Source organism: Chrysemys picta, chromosome 1 (assembly GCF_011386835.1).
Source record: "Chrysemys picta bellii isolate R12L10 chromosome 1, ASM1138683v2, whole genome shotgun sequence".
NCBI classification, from domain to species: Eukaryota; Metazoa; Chordata; order Testudines; family Emydidae; genus Chrysemys; species Chrysemys picta.
This window is the reverse complement of record NC_088791.1, coordinates 102,283,754-102,298,132: the sequence shown is the minus strand read 5'-3', so window position 1 is coordinate 102,298,132 and position 14,379 is coordinate 102,283,754. Positions and strand designations below refer to the sequence as shown.

At 39.2% G+C, this 14,379-nt stretch overlaps 1 protein-coding gene across 1 annotated transcript in view; it reads right to left on the bottom strand.

Moving 5' to 3' along the window:
- Nucleotides 1-14,379, bottom strand: part of GNPTAB (N-acetylglucosamine-1-phosphate transferase subunits alpha and beta) — a 72,875-nt gene that overhangs the window by 25,583 nt on the left and 32,913 nt on the right. The window contains exons 8-12 of the mRNA XM_005303688.4: nucleotides 11,247-11,408; nucleotides 9,018-9,197; nucleotides 7,957-8,127; nucleotides 6,372-6,495; nucleotides 1,293-1,496 (exon numbers count right to left, since the gene is read on the bottom strand). Of these exons, the coding sequence (XP_005303745.2) occupies nucleotides 1,293-1,496; nucleotides 6,372-6,495; nucleotides 7,957-8,127; nucleotides 9,018-9,197; nucleotides 11,247-11,408 (841 nt within the window). The remainder of the gene's footprint in view (nucleotides 1-1,292; nucleotides 1,497-6,371; nucleotides 6,496-7,956; nucleotides 8,128-9,017; nucleotides 9,198-11,246; nucleotides 11,409-14,379) is intronic.

Below are 14,379 nucleotides of genomic sequence, written 5' to 3'. Positions count from 1 at the left end.
AAAGCTGTGATCATCAGACTTTCAATTTCCATCTTCAGCATTTTTGTGGCCCATTACCACTTTCCCTCTTATTTTAAACTACAGATCATAACGGATATCCTCAAATTTTGCTTTCACCACATTCTAATGGAGTTTCATGTTTGTTTAGATGGACTATACTACTTTATCATATCTTGACTAGAGAACTCAAAAATCAACATGGCCAAAATGAACTTCTTCCTTTCCCCCTAATCATCTCCATCACTGCTGACAAGTTTGTCATCCTCCTAGTACGCTATGTTGGTGTCTTACTGTACTCTCTCACTTTCTCCACACCCCACATTCAAGCTCTCATCAACCTCTGATGCTTTTGTCCTAAACCTTTTCGGCTTCTCTGCATCTCAGCTCAGCCCCTCCCACCTACATAAAAAGCTGCTAACATCTTCCACTTAACTTTGAGAATTTTTTTTCACTTCAAGGTCCCAGAAGCAAAGACAAGGTTTTCATCTCGAGGCCAAAAGACCAAAAACATCATGACACTTGTTCACAGCCTTGGATAGACCAAGAGACTACCTACACTTGACCAGAGCTCAGAGAGACTATGACCATGTCACTCCCCTCTTTGAACTGGTCCATTAGTTTCCTCTGGTCATCAAATTCTAATTTCTTACATGAACGTTTAAGACTCTGCATAGCTTCACACTACCAACATCTCTGTGCTTTCATTTCTTTGTACTGCCTGTACTCCTCCCAAGCCCTTTTTGTATTTTGTTCCCTTTCTCATCTTCACATTCTTTTCCATGCCATCCCTTATACTTGTAACTCCCTCCCTCTCCTAGTGTCCCTGACATTTTCTCTTCCTTCAAATGATTCCTTAAAATATACTGTGAAGCCTTTCAATACTAGTTCAGAGGTAAGTGTCTCTAAACGCCTCACTGAAATTAGGCCTACATATCTGGATACATGGTGCTTGTGTCTCTGTGTTGAATTTTTCTAATTTAAAACGTAAGCTTCTTGAGGCAAAGACCTTGATACTCTGTGTTCTGTACAGCACCAAACTCACTGTCCATACTTAATAAATAACTGCTCAAGAAAAAATAAAATCAGCCCAAAACACACTTTCGAGTTTGAATTGGTTCATGAAACAACCATCCATACACATTTTCCCAAGCTGGTAATACACTCACAGCTCTTTTTCCTCAACTCTGCAATGTGTCTTTAACATGGGACTCCACAAGCAATAACTACAAAACAGTAACATACAGTTCTGAAGAATTCTCACATAAAGACCGTCAATTATGTTCTTTACATACCTTGCCCACAATCACCAGCATCAAATCCACACGAGAGGACATTGCATGCCTGGTCACAGAATTTATCTGCGAGCCAGGAATTGGCACAGCCCTGGTTACAATAAGAGACTCCGCTGATTCCAGCACCAAATTGCCAGGGTGGGCCATTCCCTGCTCCTCCACCTCCACCACCACCAGCAACGTAACGACTACCTCCGCTGTTCCCTAAAGAAGGGTAGGGATGTGGGGGGAAAACATCCATTAAAACCCTTACTTCTGACATGGATTACTCTCTGCTACTAGTTTAAACCTCATTTGTTAAAATTAGTTTGAAAAAAAAGTAGACTCTTACATACTAACAACAAATCTTAACATTAGCTGATTGCTAACTCTTCCTCTATAAGCTACTATGAAATCTACCCTATGTTAACCCTATTTTGAATAGGAAACCCCTGGTCTTAAGAAGACCAATTTGGTAAGATTACCAAAATATATTTGTCCAAATTTTAAATAAAGACAAATTTATGGTAGGCAACTGATTTTTGCTACTCCCTTGCTGGTTGCTTGAGATCAATTGTCACTGTACATCCTACAGGAGCAAAATTATTTAGTAAATATTCTTAAAGTACAGTTCTGTGCTGCAAAGTGGCTTGCTATTGTGGTGTTCCATGTTTTTTGTATCATGGATTTCCAGATACAGTTTCCTCAATTCACAAGCACTTTTTTTCTTCTTGTAAGTACCAGTACTGCACAAATAGCCTGGGAAATGAGAGTCAAGCTGGACTCTTTCTTTCTCACACATCACTAGTAACATCTTTTGTAGACTATGAAGTATGGGGAATAGAACTCTTTCGCTGGACACTGAGATAGTACTCGTTCTATTGCCCTGCGATGGAAAAGAGTCTGCGTCCTGGCGAAGAATCTCCTCATGAGAGTGGTCCCTGGAGAGGGACTGGATGTTTGTGGAGGTGGTGGGGACAGCACGTGAGAGAGAGAGAAATTCGATGGAGTAACCATGGTTAGTGATTTCTAGAACCCACCTGTCTATCAAGTTAGAGCCCCTATTGTGGGCAAAAAGAGAAAGACTCCCCAAAGATTTGTGGGGTGGAGGGGAAATAGAAGTGGTTGGCGTCAATAAAAGTAGGTAATTGTTGACCGAGGCATCAAAAGTAGCTCCTTTAGCAGGTGAGTGGGAATGGGTGGAGGTCGTGGCAGTAGAGGGTCCTGAAAATTGAGGTCTCTGAACATTGTTGCTTGCGCAGAGGCTCAGATGGGCGCTGGTGGTAGAATGTTTGTGGAGGGGATGGTCTTTGCCTATACATCTGTCTGTAGTTTTTTCTTTTTGGCACCAGGGTGTAAATTCTCAGGGAGTGGAGGGTCAATCTAGAGTCTTTCAGTGAGTGTAGAGACTCATCAGTTTTCTTGCTGAGCAAGTTTGATGCAAACAGTAAATCCTCTCTGGAGAACCCCAAAGAGTGAAGCCAAGACTCATACCTCATAACGACACCAGTGGCTAGCCCTGTAGATGCTGTGTCCGCTACATCCATTGCAGCTTGTAAGGGTGTTTTTGTTACTAGCTTGCCTTCCCTGATGAAGGATTGAAACTGGGCTCTGTCCTTGAGGGGAATTCTGTCCTTAAAGTCTGCCAGCCTAGATCAGTTGTTAAAATCGTATTTTGTTAAAGCCTGATAGTTAGCGATACGGAATTGCAGGCTCATAGAAATGAATACCTTACTTCCCAAAAGGTCCAACCTCTGAGTTCTTGCCAGTTGAAGGGTATTGTGACTTTACTCTTTACATGGCTGCCTGAACCACCAGCAAGTTGGGCACTGGTTGCATGAAAAGAAATTCAGCTTCTTTGGCTGGGACAAAATAGTGCCTCTCAGCTCTTTTATGTGTAGAGGTGCAGGAGGATAGGGTATGCCAGACCACAGTGTCTGGCTCCATGATAACCTCATTTTCCAGGAGCACCACTTTGCTTGGACCTGTTGGTTGCAGAACATCAAGGAGACGGTGTTGGGAATCTGGACTTCCTCCAGTGGGATCTAAAAGTCATCTGCTATTCTCTGCAATAGCTCCTGGTAGTGCTTATGGTTGTTCGGTGAAAATGGAGTGATCAATTAGTCCGAGATGAGAATCAGGCTCAGTTTTCTCCTACTACTACTCTAACAGATCCAGCAGAAGCCATGAGGGAGAGGTGCTGTAGGGCTCATGGACAGTTTCTGGGACATTTACCATGCAGGCCCCGCAGGGCCAATATGAGGGATCAACAGCTTGAGCGGACCCCACAGCATCAGATACCAGCAGTCCCTGGGAAAGTCATATCTGGGAGTAGGGCATCTGGATTTCCTCCACTCCCTGTCAGGACTCATCCCTCTGCAAGGAGATGAAGGACTGGCCAGAGCATTTGACTCATCCAAGTCAGAGTCCTGTTCTTGTTCTACTGGTAGGCCTGTCGGTATCGAAGGATGAACACTTTTGCCTGAGGGTTGGAGCAGAGAGGGTTCCTATGTTACCAAAGTAGTTTCATTCTCTGCTGTGGCAATGTCTCACACAAGAATCAGGCCTGAGAGGAGAGAGGGCTACGGCTAAGAGAGGACAATATCCTCTAGCAAGACTTAAGTGTCCGCACATCCCAATGTTTGGGGCATTCCTGCAGTCGGGAACGACAGTGTCCCGAAATGTTGAGGGTGGATTGTCCTCCCAAGGGTGGGCTGGTACCGCCAAAGAGTCAGGTCCAACATTCTGAGATGGAGCTGGAGAATGCCAGTCTTTATGTTTAGGAGTTGGAGCCAACAATGGGACTGACGAATCCTTTTTCTTCTGTGCTATACCCTCCTGCCTGGGGGTCTTAAGTGATCCTGAGCCTTAGAATCTGTGTGCAAAGGCTCACCCGACCCAGACGAGTCAAGGAGAGGGTCTCCTCCCTTAGGAAGAGATGTGCACGGGGATCTGTCCTTGTATCCATGAGTGCCCTTTACTCTCATACAAAGCCCTGGCTGATGATTCCTTGTGCTTGGCAGCTCCAGGCTCCACTCCCAAGCTCACACTCACAGGGCTGCTTGTCAGTCGGGGCCAATGTTCGGAGGGGGATGGGGGGGTTCCCTAGCCTGGATCAGCATGAGGTCTTATGGCCTTCTCCATAAGCTCATGAGCTTCACAAGTTCACAGGGGAAACAAGCGGCAAATGCTGCATTTTGTAGAGAGATGCATCTCACCCAAACAGCAGAGACAGTGTTGGCGGTCGTTGCTCACAGAGAAGGAGCGAGAGCAAGGGACAATTTTTAAACACTGGTACTCTGGGCATAGTTCCAGACTGAGGGAAGCGATTCCCCTAAAGGGGAAAAATTAAGCTATTCTAACTATACTATATAACATTCTAACTCTACTAAAGATACTGTAAATCGTTTTTATATATTTACAGGCTTATAAGAAAGAAGCTGGAGAAATCTGTGCACACAGAGGGTTCCGACTCAGGCCATGTAGTGGTAAGAAGGATCAAGAAAGGCATGGGCCTGCACTGCCTTTTACAACCTCACTCTGGAGGACAAGGAAGGCTGTTGTGCATGTGTGAGTCAATGGACAAAAAAGAATCTCCAGACTCAGGAGCATGGCGCTCATGCATACCCACATGGGGAATATACATAGGGACCAGAACTCAAAAGAAAAACTCTGAATATTCACAGGAAATAGTCAGAAGAATGAGAAGATGCCATTTTTATAGAATAATTTTTTAGAATAAAATTACATTTTAAAACACTAAAACACTGACAGGACTTTTGAGAAACCCTGCAACAAGGGCATCTAGAATTATTTTAAAATATAGAGGGAAAAACATTCATCTGCATTCTAATCCTGTGTATACATTTATGGCCCAAAGCTTAAAAACAAGATTTCCCTTTTAAGAAAATGCACCCAAAGCTCTTGTGCTTAATAGTACTCACTTATATAGCAGAGAAGATCAATTCCCTCCATTGCAAGACTTACAAGTGAAATTCTGTACCCTATGTTTTATGCAGGAAGTCAGACTAGATGATCATAATGGTCCTTTCTAGCCTTATATAAATCTATGAAAAACATAAAATCACCCTCATAAAACTAAATATCTAACAGGAAGAGAAGTGGAAGGGGAAATAATGTTCTTCAGTGTTCACATCTGGAGAAAGTTAGGATGTTTAAATGTGGGGAAATGAATGTCAAGACAGAGCATGTTCTAGTTAGACCCTCAAGGTCCACCATGTCAAGACATGACCATCTGCTAGCTTCACTCTGGACAGTAAGTATCCACAATATGGATGTGTGTTGAACACAAATATTCATCAGAACCACGCTTGAGGAGGTGGTCTAGAATCTAGCCAGGGCATGCTCTGGAACAGGTTTTTAAAACATCAGGAGAAATTTGATAGAGAAGTGAGTGTGGATAATCTCCTTAGCAAAGGGAATGAATGACAGAGCATTTAAAATTTAAAAAATTACTAATCTCACAAAGTAAACTTTGTATTAAATACTCTGGCAAACCATTCATACCTAAAGTCCAATTTTAATTTAAAACCCAACTATATAATACTGAATCCGTGATATTAGAGAGAATACACAGCTGTCAAAAGTATGTAAAATGCCATTATTAATCCTTAATCTTCCCTTAGTATGATTCTGGTCAGAAGAATGTTTCTGAAATTGATATCTAGTTACTGCTATACCTCTTTTCCCAATATATCTTCTGAGTGATGTGTGCTTTGTTCATGAGTAAAACCAACATTTTACTACCATCAGAGCTGCAGAGCTAATAGACATTAAGGCTCAAAAAACCCTCCATCTCATCTAGTTAGATCCAATACACAGAGCAAGATTTCCCTGTGTACTGCTCAATACTGTAATTTGCAGCATCAGTTATTTCCCACATAATAACTGCTCAATACTGTAATTTGCAGCATCAGTTATTTCCCACATAATGAAATTTATCTTTATATCTGTAAGAAAGACCAATTTATTTATTTATTTTCTATTACAGGGGAATTGTTCATATATACAGGATAATCCACCAGCAACAGAATTTTTGTAAGAAAATAGGTCAATTAATTAGTTTCTAAATTCTCTTACCAATGCAATCCCCTCCATCCCAATCACATGCTGAATTATTACAGGCCTTATCGCAGTAACCATCTTTAATCCATGAGCCAGGACATCCTTCAGCACAGTTTGGCACAGGCCAAGTCAAGTAAACCTAGAAGGAATAATATTACAATCTCAGTTTTTCGGTCAAATAAGCAGACTTACCAGTTATCTACGCATAGTGCTTTACATGTTCAAAGACTCTCGGCCCTGGATTCATTCCCACAGGCAATATTTATATAAAGGTTAAACAGTGTTTAGAAGATAAAAAAGAAGTCTAAAATAACTGACTTCAGTTCATTTGTCAGCTGACCCAAAAGTTTCCTGGTGCTGCCTATTAGTCATGCATGTGACAAACAGATGTAGAACATACATTAAGCATTTGATCATCTATGAGTTAAATGTTTCCAAGAATTTCTGACATGACACAATGTAGAACAAAACATGTTTAGTTTACAAAGCATTAAAAATGAAGCACTTTTTTTTCAGACCTTCCCACTCCCACATCTAAACCCAGTTGTAACAACTACTGATTCGATTTCATGAAAGAAAACTTCATTTGACTCCACGTCATCATGAGACTTGACAAAACAGTAATAAAATGAAGAATTGTATGACAGCTCTCATTAGAGGACTCAGCTGAGTATGTGACTATTTACCTATATTAAAACTTACTGAAGTAGTTGGAATTTTCTGCTAGTCAACAGCAACAGTTTTTAATCACTCCAAACTCCTGTAATTCCCACTATGCCTTGATGCCTTCTAACCACAAAATATGCCATGGTTTATGATTTTATGGTAGTGTGAGGCCCATCCACACTAGACTTTGAGAAAGCACTCCTACTGGTGCAGCACTACCATTGGTACAATGGTGGGAGCACTTGCAAAGGCAGGATTTAAATAGCCATCAGTGTTTTTTAACCTCAATCTCATAAAGACCTACTCTGACAAGGATTAGATAATACAATGGAAAAAATCTCATGTGCCCTCTTTACAGTAACACTTCTACTATTGCTATCAGCTGCAATGATAGTGTAAGGGCTTGACCACACGGACACTTAGTGCACGACAAGCCATGGTGTGACTATACAGTTCACTAGCCTACCACACATACCCTGCAACCGCACTAAAAGTTCCATAGTGCACTCTGACCTATTGCTGTTTCAAGCAGTAGGTCAAAGTGCACTACGGAACTTTTAGTGCATGGTGGCAGGATCCACATAGCCAGTTAGTGCGCAGCAAGCTAGTGAGCTGTACAGTCACCCCCTGGTTTGCCATGCACTGTGCCTCCGTGAGGTAAAGATATGACGTCCGATAGCTGAGAGGGTGCACTCAGAGACCCAAAAGGGGACAAAGGTGCCGCTAGCACTGTAAGCGTGACACCTATATTATACAAGCATTCAAAGGTATGGAAAACACTTTATTTTCAAATCCCTGCTACCAAATGTCTAATTTTTAAGAATATTTTTAGTCCTCCTTTCCTTTCATATTATAATTTCTTCAATTTATATCACATTAGTGCAGAAAAAGTTTCTGAACTATTTCTGATTACGCTTGTTGCATGGTGACTTACCTTCTGACCCTTAGAGTGACTGTAAAAATCATCAGGCCATACATCCTTCCCAAACATAACATCATCATTTAGGTAAATGAACTTCTGGGAAAGGCCAGCAATACGGTGAATGTGACTTTCAATGGCTGGGGAACTAAAGGTAGGCAAGTGACTCAAATTCTGAAATATGTCCTGTCCCCCCCCAAAAAATAAGATAAAATAAATTACTTAGTTTACATCTGTGTTAAAAAAACACCTATCAGGTACATCAGACAGTGCTTTTTATCTATTCAATGTAAAATGAATGTAGACAAGAAAAGTAAAGAGATGGGAGAAAGAGACACAAGGATAGAGGAAATAAATAGGGAGACGGTAGAGAAGTAGTAAATTTACCATCATCTCTCCATATAGCTAACGAACATACAAATTTCAAGCTTAAACTGTCTTTTTTTGCTCTATCATAACTGGCAGACCAGCATTATTTGTACCTGATCCAAAGCCAACTGAAGCCAATGGAAAGACTCCCATATTGCTCAGAGTTTGAGCATGCCAAGATACCAAATACTCCAGAATTATTTAACCAAAAGCCAGTGATTTTTCTGTTGCTGTGTATTTGTTTAGTAGAGTTGAAGGAATTTTTTTAAGCCAGTTTTAAAAGACACAACTAATATAGCTTTTCAGCTATTTATTATTTCCAGTAACAATAATTCTAGTCTATCCTGTCTTAATACAAGTTTATTGGCTTTCCACTGGCTCTAAGAAATTCTTTATGGATTAAGATTCAAACAGCATTTACTTTCCCTCAATTTTTTTATAAACAGACTTCATAAGGGTATTAGAGACAGACACAATTTAGCTGAAGCCTCTGGCTCTTTGAAAACAAAGAGTAAGTTGAAGGTTTGATATACCTTCAGTTGTCTTGTGAAGCAACAAAGTGAAATATAAAATGTAATATGTTTTAATAAAACGGGGGGGGGGGAGGAATTAACATGGTTCCTTCTACCTTTGCAATAAAATGCAAACTTTACTTAGAGAAAAAGGTGCATCTTAAAATCACTATGGAATCCTTTAGAGAGTTTTACCTGATGTGTTACTATAGTTATCCGAGGGTTATCCAGATTAAGCCAGGATGGAATCTGCCCATTAGTGATGATGAAAATGTGTCTAACCCAAGGGGCATGCCTCTCTATTGATCGGAGGGAATATCTCAGCTCTTCATTATCTTCAAAACGGCTGGCTGAAATATCTTCATCCTGTTTAGACTATGAAAAGAATTAGACCTATATTTAGACTTAATTAGAGAGTTACGACCCCATTCCTACAAAGGTTTATGCACATGCTTAAATGAGGCACTGCACGTAGTCTCAGTGAAGTCAATGGGATAACTTACAGTGAGAAGGTTAAGCACATGCGTGCGTCAGTGTGATACAGGACGAGGGCCTTGGCTCGTAAACGGTAAGTATAATGAAAAATACCATTATTCCTTTACAAACTGTCTGGTTTCACAAAAATACATTGACATCAGCTGTCTTTATACTGTTGACTACTAGGTATCACCAGTATGTCAATGGATGATAATGGGGGCAGACAGTTATTTGAGTAATCTGGCTCCACTTTCTTCATGGTCCCAGAGAGATACTACCCTATCTTCCTGGCTTATGATTAGATATATTATTTTCCTGATCTCACACTCCCTCCTGTGGTGGATTGACTCAAAGCCACATTGTATTTCATTCTTTTATGCTTCATGACATTAATGCATAAAAGGCATTTTTAATAGTTGTGTCTTTTGGTTCTATTGTATTGTATACTATTATAAATATTTGTCATCCTAATGATTTGCTTGAATTCCCTTGTGCAATACACATTTTATAAAAACCAACTTTTTAAAAATCCTGAGTTCTTCTATGTTAAAACCTCCCAACAAAAATATTTTATTGAACAGAAGTGGCACACAGGTCTCATCAACCATCAAATAAACTCAAATATTTCAGTATTTTCTTGTTTAAAAGACTACACTCAGACTGAAGCCTCATTTTTAAATTTGTTAGGTAGGTCACATTGTGAAGTCACTATCACAACATATTTAATCCCCCTCAAAAAACAAACCAACTAAAAACCATTGTTAGAAGACAGTTAACACTCCTTAAGGGAAATCCCCATCTACGTCACTCTTATAAGAAATGTCCAGTTAAGGTATCCCTCTTTAATGTATCTTAATTTGAATGACTACCACTTTCAATGCAGACTCTAACCCCCATAAATAAGTCCTATACATCTCCAACAACACTATATATATACACATCTCATTCTCCTTAATCACACTATAGCTCAAAATCTTAACTCCCACCTCAGCAACACCAATATACATGCCTCAGACATCCACACATCAGCAACTGGAATAATGCATTATTGTTCCGTGAGGAAGTGAAGTCTGAGTTAAGGTTCTGCATTATAGTGAGAAAATATGAACAATTCCCATAAGCCAAGCAAAAGTCAGCAAGTTCACAGAAGTATTCCATTTTAATTATATGATTAAGTTGTTGACTGGTTACAGCATATGACAAGACTTTATAATAAAATATATGCATTTGCTTTGTGTGTGTGTGCGCGTGTATGTATATTATATACATACACATACATATATTTAGTATTTTACTATAAAGGCCTTGAAAGAAAGAAATTGACAAGTTTTTTTTTTTTTTAAATCTTACTTTGAAAATAGAAGTTTCCCCACTTCATTTAATATAATTTTGATAAAAATGGGCTTTGTCATTTGTTCCACAGCAGAAGACAGTTCTCTTTTACTGAAATCTTCTAGTTAAGTAAAAAGGGCCAAAAAAAATTTTTTTTGAAAGCTTTTAGATGAGACTACTAACAGCATGTGTATTATTATAAAAAAAGAAATGCCATGAGGAGCAAACAAAATGTGTTATTTTAACTAAGTCTTTTTCCCATCATGAAAAATAAAGTGCTTATCTGAAAGTCAGTATCTACTGAGACATGACACTTTTGTCAAATTAAAATAATCTGACTAGTTTGCAGACAATTTTATCAAAGTGTGTACAGAAGGTCAAATATTTTTGACTCAGTGGTCCTAAAAGACAATTTGATTAAGCTCCTCTCCCTCCAAACTCTTCTTTCCAGATTTCAAGATTGGAGAGTTATTTTTTTATATGGCAGGAATAGCAGATTCCTAACAATCCTATAATTTTGGAAGAAATTCTTGTTCCTTAACTGTATTTATTTAATCTTACTCCTTGAAACTTCTGACACTATAGTCTTTACATTGGTTGGTGAAATTTACCTACCTGACTGATGGCACTGAGATCCCACAGTAAATAAGCAGGATTAAGTGTCAATTCTTTTCCATCTATAGTCATGTTCTTCTTAGCTTGCTTGCTCAGTTCTTGGAAACCCTTGGGATTATTCAGTTGCAAGAGGGCAACACTGGCTTCGGAATAAAGCTGTAACTATACAAGCAGAGAAACAATCTTTCATTTCTGGCACGTATCCACACAAGAGAGATCTTTTCCTTGCAAGCTCATTCATTTTTTGTTGTTGAATTTCTCTCATGATAGTACTAAGAAAAGACAATGATGAAAACTTATAAAACGTCAGCTATACTGTAAAGCAACCTAACAACGAAGGGCACCAACATGGTAAATGAAAACTGACATGCTCAAATACATGGCATGTTTCAAGAAGAAGAACAGAAACCTAATGCTGGGAAACTGAAATTTTCTTTTTTTTAAATAGAACAATACTCATAAAACTTCATTGTGTGCCTGATATTACTGTTTCCAATTAAGTTTCTCTTATTACACTGCAATCCAGCAACCACAAATCCGTGCTTGTGTTAGAAATGCTTCATTATTACATTAAATAATGCATTTTAGTCTCCCCACAATGAAATTCATACTTTCCTGAAACCTCAGTTTAGTTTATCATTAAAGGAACTATACCTTTTTCTAAAGTAACACCTTTCTGGGGACAGAAAGGCGATTCAGCTATGCCTGTAACATGAGATTTTTAGAACGGCTGGAGGATCAACTTATGATCTAGAAATCTGATACAGAAAAGGCTTCAGAGCTAATCCATTGGTGGGTCTCTGAGTCCTCAAACGTGATTGCCAATCTACTGCTAAGGTCATTCGTTACTGGGGAACTGTTTGATCTGTTAGCTGTTTTTATCTCTTGCCACTAGTTATTCTGGCTATCAGATTTCATAATGTGCAGGATGAGAAGGGGCTTACACTAGATGCTATATCTGACAGCAAATGTGGCTTGCAAAGGGCAGGAGACTGGTATGTTTTGCTAAAAGTAAAACCACCCAAGTTAAATGTTATAAGGATTTATTTGTACATTGTAGTGTGCAAGATTCAAACACATTTAAAATGCACAATTGTGTTCCAGTTCTCTAGAAGCGCAGTGTATATATTTAAAAGCTGGACTGAAAATTTAACAGCAGCAAATATGTCATCAGTTCCTCAGTACTATGCAAAAAAAATAATGTTAGCGCTAATAAAAACAGTTGCAGATTAATGCATATATTTTTAGTTGGCTGAGATTTGTAAAAGTAATTTAGTACTTTACGGTAATACTATATCAAGTTAAAAAACAACTGAACCATCCCACCAGATTTTTATGTATCTATTAACTCCCTCGGACTAATTTTTATTTTCTATTAAATCTGACCTTTTCTGCCCCTTTTAAGACAACACTTGTCACAGTGTTAGCACCCCATCCCTTAGCAATCAAACAAGTCCAGCTGTCCTGCCTGTGACATTTTAAAGCTGTTGATGGTTTGACTCATATGCTATTTGATTGCTTTCAATCTGACTTATGAGGTTTGCCATTAGAAAAATCTGATAAATTTCAGACCTTCCAGGGAATCATTTGAACATACTGATGAAAGGGTGGCTTCTATAGTTGTATGGCTGAGGAATAGTTATGGTCTGCACAGCAAGCAATCTCCAAAAATACCGATATGGAAATGCTACAGATTGCAAAGCTGCCATTAGTAGGCATGTGCTTTATTTAGGAATACAACAACGTCATACAATCCCGGAGAATCAGATATCTGGCATATGACATTAACGGCAGAGATTCCCATTCCACCTACCCCAAAACGATTTTTAAAAATATTTAATTTCTATGTGACTTGACATTACCACCTCTACAAAACAGGGTTGAGTATTAGGAACAGCTTCCTGACTGGATTTGCTACCAATATTTTCCTTTTTTTAATCACTATTATTTTGTGTGCTCTAGCTGCTCCACATGTGATAATCCAAATGAGGTGACAAACAGTGGAGAGAAACAGGGTGGGAAGGGATGAGGAATACAGCTAAAAATGATAAGGCAGCAGCTCAGTTTGGACATGTGCCCATCTAGGGTAGCTTAAGATTTTTCTCTTAAATTTAGAGATTCTGAAAAGCTTTTGAATAAAAGACAAAACACTGCTGAAAAAAAGTAGTGTGTATTTATATACCTACATAGTATATATGACAAAACAATCTCTTGAAAACAAGGTAGCAGAGATGGGTTTTCTAACGAAGCAAAACACCAGCCAGAGTTTTAAAGTCTGACCAAAAATCCTTCCCACTCTCCATCACTCAATTCAGTCTCTTTACTCTCCTGTCCATTTGATTAGTTCCTACGTCACCATAGTCTGTTCTAGGCTAGACAACACCAAGCCCAATATATTTCCTTTTCAAGTCACCTTTAAGAAACCCTGTTATTGAGTAAAGGCTGCAGACTGAATGATAAAGAGCAGGAGCGCCATCTAGTGGTTAAATATGACAGTTTCAATTGTAAGTGGAAATACAGTACAAACAGTGGACTAAATATTAAAGCACACCTACCTGAACATGTTCAGCGCAGCAAAACTAATATGATCAGTAAGCACATTAACAGCTAACAGCGGACCAATAAACTTCAAGCGCATTACATTACTAATACTGTAAATATATACATTTCATAGATAATTATCTATGTGCTTTCACCCTGCAAATTCACATCTTATATTAACACTCTTTATAACTTCACAGCATTTTATGAACATTAATCCTCACAAAGTGGCTGTGAGATATGTAAACAACCATTATCCTCATTTGACAGATGGGGAAACCGACAAGGAATTTAAGCAAACTGCCTGACGCCACACAGTGGAGATATCCTATCTCCTAGAACTGGAAGGGACCTTGAAAGGTCATTGAGTCCAGCCCCCTGCCTTCACTAGCAGGACCAAGTACTGATTTTGTCCCAGATCCCTAAGTGACCCCCTCAAGGATTGAACTCACAACCCTGGGTTTACCAGGCCAATGCTCAAACCACTGAGCTATCCCTCTCCTGCATCGATAGCAGAGCCAGGACAGAACTCATTAAGCTCCTGGCTCCTAATCATACTCAGTCCTGTAGCCTACATTGTCTTTCAAGCTTA